This window comes from Homalodisca vitripennis, chromosome 1 (assembly GCF_021130785.1).
Source record: "Homalodisca vitripennis isolate AUS2020 chromosome 1, UT_GWSS_2.1, whole genome shotgun sequence".
Lineage (NCBI taxonomy): Eukaryota > Metazoa > Arthropoda > Insecta > Hemiptera > Cicadellidae > Homalodisca > Homalodisca vitripennis.
Genome location: NC_060207.1, coordinates 70,767,951 through 70,783,146, shown reverse-complemented (window position 1 = coordinate 70,783,146; position 15,196 = coordinate 70,767,951). Strand labels below are relative to the sequence as shown.

The 15,196-nt window shown below is 35.1% G+C and overlaps 1 protein-coding gene across 9 annotated transcripts in view; it reads right to left on the bottom strand.

The window, feature by feature from the left end:
* LOC124364121 (triple functional domain protein) overlaps positions 1-15,196 on the bottom strand; it is a 717,390-nt gene that overhangs the window by 318,796 nt on the left and 383,398 nt on the right. For all 9 annotated transcript variants that reach the window (XM_046819384.1, XM_046819393.1, XM_046819400.1 and 6 more), the window contains one exon: positions 9,720-9,842. In XM_046819384.1, the coding sequence (XP_046675340.1) occupies positions 9,720-9,842 (123 nt within the window). The remainder of the gene's footprint in view (positions 1-9,719; positions 9,843-15,196) is intronic.

Genomic DNA, 15,196 nt, shown 5'->3' with positions numbered 1-15,196 from the left:
ACTATAATCCTTTAGCATGTCTGAATTCAGAGAGAATATACTTCAGATTAGTTCTAACTTCTGGCTGGTTTATATTTGACACATCTGCAGCAAAAACTGATATAATTACATCTGGGCAATGGATGACAAGAAATGCTAGATCACTAACAGCAAATGTCCAGGTTAAAAGAGATGATCGATAAATCTAGACTACTGAGGAACCTGATTGTTAGAGCAATGAGAGCACCCTTAGTATTAAGGATTTACAAAGTCTAAATTTGAGGAAGTACTATCCTCTGTCCACTTAGACTGGCAGAAGCTGAAGCAAACAAAAGCCTTCCCTTCTTCCAAGGTGAAATTACTCAAATAGTGCACTACTCTTCATAATGATGGACCACCCTTAACCATCCTGTCACTCCAGAAGCCACATAGAACACCTTTTAAGTTAAAATAGAGTGGGAGGTTTTCTTTTAAGAAGGTTATTTAATTTATCAATTGCCTATTATTATATACTACTTATCTTTTACTTTATGTATTTGTTATCAAGTATATGTAATAACAATAAACAAATGTAATATGTTATACATAACTATTTATTATTAGTAACTATAACACTTTTTACAGTTTTAATAAGCCATATACAGACATTTAGTTAAATGGTTTGTTATTTTCAGACATTAATACAATCATGCAGCTACTTTTTTTTCATAATGTTTAAAATTTGCTATTACTTATTGTTGGAAATCTGGACTTGTTATAATTGTGTTAATTTTGTGATATTTGTTTATTTATAATATTTATTTATTTTTTAGTCATTTAATTTAAGTTAGGAATAATTTAATTAATTAGTTATAAGTATTTTGACTTGGCTAATTAGCTACATTGCAACTTAGTCAATGTTTATGTAAATTATACAACAGAAAAATATTTGAATTTAAGGTTCTTGTCCTAGTGAACAAATTAAGTATGTGCAGAAAGTAATTTAAAGAACATAACACAGACGTACAGATGGTTTGAACTCCGGAATAATCTAAAATAATCTAAACCGTCTCAATACCCTGGACAGATAAACTATAACTCCTTTGGAACCTCAGAAAAAATTACATTCAGTTGGTCCACATTTGAATCAACTATCTCCCAACAAAGGGACCAATACTATCTACATCTTTGTGTGTATTTCTGCAGTACAACTGGAAAACAAGATTTTGATACAGATTTGGAATTACTTCTAGATCTAGACATTTGCCTTTAGGTTGTCATTTGTAAGGGAACAGCTGTATTCAGATATTAAGATTTTTATAAATATTGATCCTTGGTTATCAACTTGCTGTCTAAAACAATAACTATATAACTCTCATGTGCCAATCCAGTTACTCTCAATTAAAATTACATTGGCGTAGACAGAATCCCTTCTTTAATAATAGCAATTTACAAAGCTCTCATTCTCTACATGATAAACAATGGAACCTCTCATCATCTAGAATATAATGAACATAATGTCAGCCATTCAGCTGAGTTTCCCCTGCTCTGTTTATGTATTCAAAATCTCATGTTAGCTTAATAACTGTTTTACCTTTATTGAGTTTATAATATAAATGGTTTAAATTGTATGATGTAACATGTTAAAATAGGTTCAATTAAAGAAAAAGGCTTTAGTTTTAATATTAAATGGTCGCCCTATTATATATTTCATGGGTTTAAAAAATATCATGAGTTCAACAGTAACAGGGAATAATGGTCCTGAAACTAAATATTGCTGAGCATTACAAATTAACTCACGAGAAGTGATAGAAAGTAAAAAAACACATTACCAATCATCCCAAGTTAAGTTATCATCTAACATACTAAAATAAGTGAACACATTTTATATAAAAATGTAAGTATTAATTGGCTGAGCAACAGCAAAGTCTATCACTAGAAGGAGCTGGTAAATTTAATTTCTGTCTGTCTGGCCACACAATATCTTGAGAACCCCATCTGATTTGACTGAGCATTAGCGAATATTTTTATACTGTTCTTATGGGTAACCATTATAGCAATGAGAAAATAGTAGAATTAATAAATTTGGAAACAAACTGAGTCCAATCACATGCGATTTAAACATGTGACATTTTCATTCATAGAGGCAAAAGTAAAACAATAAGAGTGGAAAATCAGTGTTAAAAGTCAGTTACAAGATTTGATTTCAGCACAGCCTTGCGTTATAATACCCTCCCTAGCTCACCAAAACTGTTGTTATTTTGAATATTGCTATGAAATCCAACTTAATAAAAAAAAAAAAATAATCTGAATGTATCATGTGTACACTCTAAAATTTTAAATGAAGCTTTTCCAAAAAACATTTCTACATAAACAAGAAGAGTTCTATGATAGTGCAACCATGGTTTCTACCTGAGAGTTACTCCAATTATCACTCAGTTGGCTAACACAATATCTTTTGGTCTGCTGTAAAGATTTATTTCCTGTATGATTGTCCGTATATCCACAGGACAATTGGAGAATGAAATGAGCTATAGATTTGAAGTTTTGCAAGTAATTTCAAAAATAATCTTGTATTAGTTACAATATGTCTATTTTAAACCAAGAAAGTGGTAAATAAATGTATGTGTACTTGTAATTCAATGTAAGTAATTCAATTGTAAGTAATCTGTCAATGTAATTTAAAAAAAGAAAAACACAAATTTTACTTATTAGACTCTCTACATTATATAAGATTTTTATTTTAACCAACAGAGTACGTAGAAATGGACTGGTCTAGGAACAGCCAGTGGCCACATAGTGTAAGTCCAATACCTAGTTGAGTTGATAGCTTGGGGTGGGTTCAAAGTCTATCTGTGACTGCAGGACTTTTAATCTGAATTATCGATCTTGTATTGTATCATCCCTTCCACTTATTTTGTTTTATAATATTCTTATACAACCCAGTGGTCCATGGAGACAGACAAAACAAACTAATCAATAGTCTTCTGGAGGACCCGATAAACATGAAAGTTATCACACACACACACACATGTGCACACACACACACACACACACACACACACACACACACACACGGACATGACAGACTGACATTTTACCTATTGATCCTAAAATCAACAACATTTTTCCTTAGACCTAGAGGAGCCTATGTACCAAGTTTCAAGTCTCTAGGACCTTTCTACTACGAGTTGTTGCACAGAGTGGTAGGTCAATAGACAGATGGAAAGATGGACTGCCCTTTGATCTTTTAACACAAAACAGTACCTGGGTTCTTTCTTGGACTAAGATGAATAAATGTACCTATATTCAAGTTTCTAGAATGTTAAATCTTTACATTTTCATTGTGGCCGGATAGGTAAACATGAAAAAAATTCAGAACTTATTTAGGTGTGCTTGTGCTGAATGGTTTCCATCTAAAATAAAATCCTAGTAGTTGAAAATGACTGACAAAGTATTCTTGAAGAAACTTATACCATCCTTATTCAAAATATTAAAGATGACAAAACAATTTTTAGCTAACACAGAAAATCGTAAAATAAGTTTCCTGCAGTTCCGTCTTGCATGTGTACAAAATGAATGATCTCTAAATATAGCTGATTGCTCAGTGAAGGTGTTTTGTCAGGTATCTATGCCCTGTGAAGTTACTTGAGAAAATAAACATTGTGAGAAGGTCAGATGCCATCTAATGAGAAGGTGTATGAAGAACAAACTTACTCATCCTTAAGTTTGGCAAATTCCTCCATCTCATAGTGTATTCAGTATACATCTAGTTTGAGATAGTTCAAAAGGCAACACACCTGGGGATAACACATAACTGTTAAGGTCCTGTGTCATATACGATGCTGAAACAATTTTCCACAACCCAATAATAAAACACGATAAACAACAACAGGTCCTGGTAAATGGGAGAACAATCTTATAGAAGTTTTAAGCTCAATACATAGGACTCTCAATGCTTTTAAATCTGCCTGACTCACTCATGTTAAAAGGTTTGCACAATGAAAGTGGCCAAGTATCAGTTACTAAGGACATTCAGTCTAAGGTACCATTATAAGTTCAATGAAATGAACTTGCAAGCAAACAATTCAAAGTCAAATTTCATCAAATTTTGTTTTCAGCTGAGCAATGAACAAAACAAAATCACTGTAATGGTGGATGATGAACTCATTGAGGAAACATCTTCCACAAAGTTCCTTGGAATACATCTTGAAAAGGAGTTGACTTGGAACGGTCACATTGACAGCGTTTGCTCTAGAGTGAACTCAGGCATTTATGCTTTGCGTAACCTAGCACAATTCTGCTCCCTTGAACTCTTAAGAACAGTCTATTTTGGCTTGGTCCATACTCACTTAGAGTACGGAATCAGACTTTGGGGTAGCTGCTCTAAATACAAGCTGGAAAGGGTATTTAGACTTGAGAAAAGAGCTGTCAGAACCATCTTGAAATTGAAAACAAGAGAGTCGTGTAGAGAAGCATTTAGGGAGCTTAGATTATTGACTTTACCCTCCCTCTATATCTTGGAGGTCGCCCTGTACTGCAGGTCAAGGTGCACTTTGACTCAAGGCAGGGATGTTCACTCATATGATACTAGAGGTAGGGACAACTACAGAATTCAACCACACAGAAGTACAGCCTTTGAACGGCTGCCATCTCAAGTTGGTGTCAAAGTAATCAATTGCCTTCCTGAATGCAACAAAAATCAAAACCTGAATCTTTTCAAGACTCGTTTAAAGCATCTTTTGGTGTCTAGTGCCTTTTACACGATTGAGGAGTTTTTTCAATACCGCTGGGACAATTAGTAACCCTACCCGATATTCTGGTGTTGAGAGTGTGATTGTTTGCATGATTGTTGAGAGACATATGTATGTTTGAGTGAGCTTCAATGTGTATGAATGGCTAGGAAGAATATGACGCTTGCAACACAATTATAAAATTGTAACAAATGCAATAAAGAATTTATTATTATTATTATTATGAATCATGGATTTTCCAAGGCTACGTCCCAGAAGTTCAGTGTAGATAAAATAAGACAGTATTTAGCATGAGGCCATGACAACCTTTTTGTTGTCCTGGAGTACACAGTTTTTGGAAAATGTGACCTTCATGACTCAGCTGCTTAGAAGAATCACAGTTAGGCTTTTCAAATGCAGGAATATAAATTTTATTAAGTACAAAATTATGTTAATCATGATTAGGTAATCTATCACCCATTCCAAGAGTTGGAGTTTGATGAGTTAGTACCAAAACAAAAATGGATTAGTTTTGTGTCTAACAGCGCTCTTTCTGTAATTTATTTTTTTCTCCTGTTTCTATAATAATTCTTTTCTCTAATTGCTCCTGTTTATGTTGTTATAAATGAACCACTAATGCTGAAATCTCAAATTGCTCGCTTATTAACCATAATTTCAAATTTAAATTTAATACATATTGACTCTCTATTTCATTTTTAATCAGGACATTTCAGAGAGGAATTTGTACAAGCAAGTCAAATGATTGTAACACCCGGTAAGTGTAGTAAGAGTCAATATGACCATAACCATCCAATTTAATTTTGTCTCATAATGGTCTTCAGAGTCAATTTTGTGAAGTCAGTGATGAAGAAGTTTGAAATAAACTATTTACATCGTTTTAACATCAGAGACAACTAGACCACAAAATATGGTGTAATATAAGTGAAGAGGTATTCTCATTGTCTCGTGAGGTGCACAATTGATTGCACTACGATATTTAAGACACAATCTCTAAGCATGGTGCACATTGGAGTAACCGAGTTTCTGGCACATAACATAGCTATACATAGTTAAACATATCATAGGGGAAGGGCTAATTCAATGTGAATGTTTAATATAGCTCCAGTTCACTCTCCTCTTAGTTCTGTGTCCAGAATCTGATGCTGATACAAATTTGACTCCTGGAATCTGGGTCCAAAAAAAGACGATAATGAAGAAGCTCAAAATGAAAACTTTACATTGTTCACCTAGCTACAACATATAGTGTAATCTAGGTAAAGAGGTATTCTTCTTTTGCTCATCAGGTGCACAATTGAGTGTACTTCGATGTTTTAGACATGTTTTCTAAGCACAACAAAGCAACAGAGTTCATACAGCAACACATAAGCTCAAAATGAACTCTTTACATTGTTTCGACATCGAGATGCCCAGACCAAAATATTGTGTAATCTAGGTGAAGAGGTATTTCTCATTGTCTTATCAAGTGGTCTATTGACATTGGATAGTGAGGTTCTTAGTTGATAGCAATGCATTTCGAGGTACAACAAACATAACCAACCATAAAGTCTTTAAAATATAAGGCAGTGCCAATAAGCAATCAATGTCAGAGTAACCCTAATGTGTGTTAAGACTTTCACTACCGCCTCCTATTTTTACAACTTTCTTACACTGCCACCCGTTTTAATGGTTTTAAAAATAAATATAGATTTTTAACCAACCAGTTATAAGAAAACTATGCGATTTACATTTTTTTTTTAAAGCTGAGTTCTTCCTCTTTCTACACAAATGCTCATGCATAAATATTTTCAAACGGAAAGTTTTGTTTTAACTCTACAACTGGCAGTCGCCTGATTATCAGTTGAAATTAATGTTTCTGTAGTGGCAGTCGCCTGAAAATCAGTCGATTTGACACGTGCCTGTTTGACATTTGTTATAATCAATACACAAACTAAACTGCCATGATTCATATACCACTGGATTCAGAAATAGTTGCTGATTTGATCGATGTATTTTGTTTTGTTTTGTTAGCAGCCATGATATAACTATGACGTATTGAAAACGAGTTGTTTGTAAACAGTCGGCCGTTGTTGTTGTATTGGTACCCGGTCGCGTTATTCTTGTCCATCTAAAACGTAAGTTTATTACATGAAATAATTGTTTTTACGAGGGCTGTTTTTTTTCAACTTCCGATCGTGCCGCTAGATGGCTGGGCAAGCGGTATCGGCCAGCAATGCGCGGCAGTCGACTGCGCACCTCTCCCACTACAACCTCACTCATTTTCGGACGACCGACGCCATTTCCAATTTATCTAGCAACACATAAACATGGCTACCATGATAGAATCTCCCGCCAAGTGTGAGTTGAGAAGTGTCATTCGTTTCTTGCAAGCTGAAGGGTTATCTGCAGCAGAAATTCACCGTAGAATGGAATGAGTATACGGTGAAAGCTTTATGAGTGACAGTGCAGTGCGTGATTGGTGTAGGAAATTTAAAGATGGACGAGTTGACATTCATGATGAAGGGGGCCAAGGACGAAAGTCGGTCGCAAACGAAGACCTCGTTGATCAAGTTGACCAAAGTGTAAGAAGCAATCGAAGGTTTACGATTACGGAGCTATCCAATCAGTTTCCTGAGATTTCAAGGTCAGCCCTATACTCTATCGTAACTGACAAGTTAGGCTACAAAAAACTTTGTGCGCGATGGGTGCCGAAGATGTTGTCTGATGACCACAAAGCTCGGCGAATGGCGTCAGCAACGTCTTTTCTAAACCGTTATGAAGCTGATGGCGAAGATTTTTTTATCAAAATCATGACAGGAGATGAGACATGGGTTCTGTACAACACCCCAGAAACGAAACAGCAGTCCCAACAATGGATGCATTAAAACTCTCCAAACAAACCCAAAAAATTCAAAAAAAACTTTCAACAACAAAAAGATTATGGCCACCGTGTTTTGGGATCAAAAAGGTGTATTGCTTGTTGAGTTTTTAGAGCCAGGTACCACAATCAATGCGGAAGGATACTGCGGTACGTTACAACGTTTACGGAGAGCTATCCAGAACAAAAGGAGAGGAATGCTCACATCGGTAGTAGTGCTCATTCATGACAACGCCCGTCCTCACAGTGCTGCTTTGACAAAGCGTCTTCTTGACGGTTATAAATGGGATGTTTTTGACCATCCGGCGTATAGTCCTGACTTAGCGCCGAGTGACTATCATCTTTTCCCGGAACTGAAGAAGATGCTAAGAGGGCAGAGCTTCCGAACAGACGACGCGCTGCGAGACGCTGTGAAAACCCATCTCAAATCACTGGCGGCAAACTTCTATGAAGAAGGTATTAAGAAGCTTGTACCCAGGTATGAAAAATGCCACAATTTAAATGGCGATTATGTTGAAAAGTAACTAATAATGTACCTAACTTTTGATAATAAATTTATTTAATTACTCTCCCTAGTTTTATTTTTATACCACATCGGAAGTTGAAAAAAAAAACAGCCCTCGTAAGTAATAAGTGTGTTTATTTATGCATATAAATTCTCGTAGATTGTGTTTTATGATGTTATGAAGAAATATATGTGAAAAAAAGATATTAGTGAGCCATTGTAATCTAGGCTATGTGCAGTGTTGTGATCGTTTTAGTTAGCTTTAGGATCATTTTCATATGCGATGATCATGATATAAAGCTTCTTTATTTATTTTTATATTTACTATTTATATTTTGTAGAGCTTGTTTTGTTCTATATTTTAGAGTATTTTATGAATTTTTCGAGTAATAAATAAGGTTTTGATCAATTTTATAACACAGTTGTAGCCATAGCAACGAATTCAGCCGTTTTGTACTTTCTTCAGTTTAGAGTATTATTTTCATAATTGTTTTAATAAAAAAAATGTAGTAAACTATACATTTTCTAAAACTATATAAAATTTTCAACATTTTCGGTGTTTTGGAAATATTTTTTTTCACACAATATGTCTTTTATAAGTGCACCCCCACCACTTTTACATAAATTTTTTTTGATTTTTTAAAAATAAACTTAGTAAAAGAGTGATACATTTTTTTTATTTTGAGGTTTTCATTTGCATTACTAAAAAGTAAATTTCCTTGTGAAAAAAATTATATATAACACATATAGGTTTATAATAAAATTATATTTAAAAAAATTAAAAACCGATACTACTGCAAAACACCTCAAAATGACCTGCCACTTGAGGACATTTCAACTGCCAGCTCGAGGGTTAAAACTTAAAAATATAATTTTTTTGTAAAAAATAAAAAGTTGATAAAAAAACATCACCCTGTGCTAGTAACATACATATATTTCTCATTATTATATTTGCTGTATTCAGCATTGTTATTACTGTCACTATAGCTACACATATTTACAATTTATTGAAATCAAAGGTTTAAATATTTTTGTAGTGTGGAAAGTCTTGAAAACTGGCTCTTTGCACATGGAAATTTTGCACTTGCTAGTGTCTCTTCTGCAGCCTTGCCTGATTGTTTTTTAGTTATCAAAGAGCATAATACAAGTTTTTATTACTATTTTGCTTATATTTGTTATTTGAGTAAAAAACAGTGTCAACAAATTACTTGCATCTCTAATAAGTCCATCGGTAATAAAATCAGGCTCATTATCTGTTTCATCTTGGAATAAATGATCACTTTTACTGTCACTTGAAAATCTGAGTAACTCTTCTAGCACTTGATAGTCTTCAATAATGTCACGATTCATTGTGTTTACTTACAAAAGAATTGATGTATACTAAAGTAATAGCAATTAAAACAATGCAGACAACGAATCAGCAGAACGATAACAAACGGACGGCCGATGCGACACAACGCAACGACAAGTTCGTAAACAAACCACTTTTTTCCGATATTCCAGATGACTGCCAACAACATTTCTTAGAACATAATCCATAGAGTATGAAATAAAAAATTCCATATGCAACGTCAAATGACGTCGGCAGTGAAAGTGTTAGTGCTAGTGTTAACTTAAAGATTAAAATTAATAAAAAAAGAGAACATACCTGTGCAACATTTTCAAAATGTTCATGGCTTTTCTGGTATACTCTCGCCTTTTGCAAATTCCTCCCGACTCCAGTGTTCTTCCTGAGGAATACCTCCCCATGATTGGCAAGCCAGTCCAACACCTACACAGACAATCAAGGTTGTCATCTAAGAGGAAAATTCAACAATAGATGCATATTAGTGTTTATATTTAGGGAGAACCAAAAACCCGTGCACTGTAAGAAATAAAATAAGAAAGGTATCCTTCAGCTTTTTAGTATATTTTGTATAAATACTTTATTTGCCAATATAAAGCATTCCTAAACTTAAAAAAGTGGTGTAGAGTGAAAAAAATTAGTTTTTGTAAGCAGCCTTTCCTCTGTACCATTAGTACTACACCAAATTAAATAAAAAAATATTTTCTGAATATCACAACACCTGCAAAAATCAGTATAGTTACGTATAGTAGAACAGTCTCCTGCAAATCATACACCAAAGTTTAATTTTATTCAAAATTTATACTTTTAAAACAGTAAGTTAGATGCATTTTAATACCAATGAAGTTGATAATTACTCTGTTTGGTATGAAAGTCACTTTGCTGTTTTTCTATCTAAGATAATTATGATTAAGCTCAAGTGTATTTTCTGACAAATGAAACTTGGCATAGTAGGCACTTTAAACAGATCACATCCACAGGATTACAAACCAATTAGCATTTTATCAGCAACTTCCAAGTGTTTTGAGACTGCAGTGCACTGCCAAACTCAGTTTCATAATATTCTCACATGTATCAGCCTGGTGTGTCATAGAAAAGATTGTGCTATTGTAGATAACAGATGATATTCAGCTAACAATTATAAATTCATGATAGATCAAAGAAGTGCAAGAAATATCTAAACCAAATCTTTATGCTGCATATCCCACACCACAGGATTATGCTTTTTAGCTAGTCTTGAAATGGACCTGTCTGTGTTCATTTCATAAAGGATGTAAAGGTTCACAATCATTCAAGAAAAAATTTGGAACACTACTTTTTCCAGCGCAGAGTACACCTTTCATCCAAATAACAGTAGAGCATTTGGTCTGCCAAAAATACTCCACCAATGAAGGTATTAGAGTGGAGTATCATTTTAGGCCTACTGGTTATCTCCTTTTTTTGGATTTCAATTCATCAATAGCCGAACTGTTTGTTGACAGAATTAATACTTGTTTTTTGGTGAAGCTTTTTGCCAACTACCAAACATGAAAAGTTGGTAACAGACTGTCGTATTTGAGTCACGTGACTACTGTGAAATTTCCGCTTATCCAAGACTCCAGGTTAACAGAGACCTTCAAAGATTTTAAGATAATGTATTTGACTAGTGGCTATATCGATCTGTGATGCGTGTACTCTGGCTGTTACTAGGTCGAGTAGTGAACTCTTAGAATACTCATCCTCTTGGTGACGTAACAGCTGCTGATTTGTTATAGGTCGCCTGACGTTTGTTTGAAGGCTCGCCTGAGCATAGCCTATAGGAATGAACTTTCAATGAGTGACAATGCAACGGTGCAATATTTCTGGAACACCACAGACTATGGCTATTCAGTCTCACAAGTTATTTGGACATGTTCGTTTTGTTTGTTATTTTTGTTACTACGGTGTACCTGTGTTCTTAGCTATGGAAAGTGTACAGTGTTAGTGTTACAGCATGAGTTGAAAACTAAAAAGGTGTGTATTTCTCTGGAAGGAAAAAAATGAAAGCATTAACAATGTCGAGACAATTAAAATAGTGGCTGCAGATCTGGAAGTTGGTGAAGTGACTGTCGGTGATTGGAGATTGAACTGACAAAATACTGACTAATTTTTGTTAATAAAAGTATGAGTGGGGGTAGCGGTGTCATTGCGGAAAACAATGAAGAAAGGCGAATATGACCTGACATCAGAATCCTTGTTTTTATGGTTTTCCCAAATGCAGAGTTTGGGGAGCCCTCGAAGGCAATAGAATTTCATAAAAAGTTTAAGGATGGCGGTGACAGTTTTACAGCCAGCGATGAATGATAAGACAGGTGGAAAAAACAGGATATTATTAGACAGCTGAATATTGTTGGTGAAAAGTTATTGGCAAATTCTTTATAAATTACAGAATTTAAAAATAAATTGGTAGAAGTTGTTTTGAAGTCTGGGCTCAATTTTTGTATGCTGCAGAGGCGGCTGAATCTGAAAAATCTGCTCCAGGATTTAAGAAGAGCAAAGAGTGTGTTACAATATTAGCAAGCTTCAATTCATCAGGAACATTTAAACTGAGACCTCTACTGATTGGAAAGGACTATAAACCCAGGACTTTTAAACACGTCAATGTTAACTGTTTGCCCACCATGTACCAAAACCAAAAAAGTGCATGAACAGCCAGATTTTAAGGAGTGGTATTTTAGAGAGTTGTCCCTGTTGTCGAGGTATTTAAAAAAAATAAAACAGAAAGCTTTCCTGAAAAGCTATTGATGAACAACGCACCTTCACACCCAGATGAGGACAAGCTTTGTAGTGGTAATATTAAAGCCATGTTTCGCCTTTAAAACTGATACATATGATTGATTTAATTTTGCCTTTTATAATTAATCCATAGATGTTTTTTTGTTTATGTTTAAAAAATGTGGTTCTGAAAATACAAATTCGATTGTTATGGTTAGATTACTGTTTATTTCTTATTTGTATAAGTTTAGTAATTTTAACAGTGTGCGACGAGGTAAAAAGAGGAGAAAATGACTAAAGAAGAGAGAGTTTACAAAAACTTTATAAAAAGCTCGATCTATTATTAGGCCAATTTTCAAGGGCAAAAGACTTGCTGAAGGTAACCCTACATTACCAAATAAATATAAAAATCAAGCTTTGAGATGAATTCTGGGAAACGTTACAAGCAGGTTCAGGAATGGCATTGTTGTTTGGAACAGATGAAAACTATTATAGAACATGAAATAGAATACAGAATGTTAATGTGGAGTGATGAGTATTTAATCCGTACAATCAAAATATTACAAGAAATGGTACACAATCTCAAAGACAAAACATTACATCTACTTCATCTCCAAGTGAAGCTGTTTGTCGGTTTTCAAAAACTACACTTCAGGGTAATATATAATTTTCAATCCCTACCACCCTGATGAAACCATTTCAAATTTTTGTGAGAAGATTAGAAGTGTTTTAACAACTAAAGTATCAAAGAGCTGATGATAAACTAAGTTTAAACATTGCTACATGCTCTCACTCCCCAATGCACAACAACCTCTTGTACGATATTTGTGCTCCCAACGGAACCCGGTAGATAAAGATTACGACGAGTTAGTACAGCTTCTTAAAGGATTTTACTCGACCCGCACCAAGCTGTGGGCCTTGCAGCATAAAAAAATTTTATTTCACGGACTCAAACAAGACAAGAATCAGTTAGTGAGTTCTCGGTGGGCTCTCAAGAAGATGACAAATTAACACTGTACTTCAATTGTGGTTGCGGTAATAAGTTGCAGACTTATTTCTCAAGTTACTGTATATTGCGTGGATTGAAAGACATAGATATTTCGGGACTAATTTATCCAAAGCCGCGAGAAATCACACCTGATCAGGGACATTGTGAACATATGCTTCGGCTAAGTCTATAGAGCTGCCAAAGCAGAAAGTTTGACTGTTGCCGAACACCGTACTGAAACACATTGAATTAAATCAGGTTCAGCAAAGACTTCAAATGAAGAAAACACATCTAAGAGAGTATCACTCGGCCAAAACCTCTAACTCTTAGTCCACGTTCAACAAATTCAGATATTGAAAAGCTTCAAAGGAAATGCTTATCGTTGTGGTTCACACTTACCATCGTGCTACCAATAGCTGCAGCTTCATAGATGCAACTTGTGGAAAAAGTTGGAACTAGCTAGTGTTTTGTATGCAAAGTAAATCTCAAATTACAAATGAAACCTGGACACATCAATAACTGAAAACAAAAAGTGACTTGAATAGTGAGACATTGAATATGTGATTAATATAAAGTAGTTGCAGTAATAATGACCAAATTTATGGTTAACATCAACATTTCGAAGGCAGGATATTTACCCATGGAATTAGACACTGGGGCAGCTCTTAGTACAATGTCTATACAACGAGGTTTAAAAAAACTTGCCCATCCTACAGGATAATATTTTCTACTAACATTGTAACTTACAAACTTTATACAGAGAAACCATAAAACCGAAAGGTGTAAACATTTGTTAAATGCACGTACAAGACTCAGAAGTTTGTTGGAAATCTTTACCTAATTGATCAAAATCGTTGACGCCATAATCGGAAGGGACTGGTTGAGAGAAGTTAAATATGATTGGGGTGTGATTAAAAGTCTTACATACGTGTCAGGACTTCAAATCTAGGAAGCTTGTTAAGTGAATTTAGTGACTTATTTGATGAAAAATTGGGGTTGTTATACCTGAATATCTGGGACATTTTAGACTTATGATGGCGCGACGCCAATATTTGTAAAAACCAAGACCAAGTTACCGTTTTCCTAGAAGTAACGGTAGAAAATGAACTTACGAGACTAGAAGAATTTAGAATCATGCATAACTAAGTAGATCATTCAGATGGGGAACACCAACGTACTGTTTTCAAGCCGAACGGTCAAACACGGATTTGTGCTGACTATAAAGTGACTCTTTAAACAAAGTGATCAAAGACGAAAACCATCCATTACACTCAGGATTGATAGAAATCTTCTTCCAAATGAACGGAGGAAAATTATTTTGTACCTTGGATATTTCTTAATGCTTACCTCCACATGAATATGGACGAAGAAAGTAGCACACATGCAGGAACTCTGCAACCATAAAGGTATGTACAATGTAAATCGTTTGATGAAAACCATTTCAAGTCAACATTGTTGAGAGGAAGGAATGGTCAAAAGGTGAGCCTGACTACATGAAGAAGGCTCTAACCTGGTACGGACGGGTCAAGATCTGGAAGGGTACTGGGGAGGGGTTACTGGGGAGCCAGAACCGAGGGTTAACTTTAAGCTTTTGGCCTAGGTTAAACTGGCAACTGTCTTTCAGGCTGATGTTAAGTTACAGCTTGCAGAATGTTGCAAGAGTTAATGTGGGAAATGGGTACAAAGGGCAAAAACATCTACATTATTAACTCGGACCGAAGCAGGGTGCTCTGCAGGCCTTGGCCCTACCATGACTGTTAATTCGAAGGCAGTCTGGGAATGCCATAAGGTCTTGAAATTGAAATTTGCTGGCGGAAACAATAAAGTTATTCCTAACTTGGGTGCCTGGACATAGAGGAATCACAGGAAATGAAGGGGCAGACGGTTGCGCTAACTTGGGAGCCAACGTTTCTTACGGTCCTGAAACCAACGTGTGGGGTCTCATATAACTTAGCTACGTAGATCAGTTACCAAGAGGATGGCTAAACATAACACCTACAAACATTGGAGAATCACTGAGGGGAAGGTTACAGGCAAAGCGGATGCTCAACGGGACATT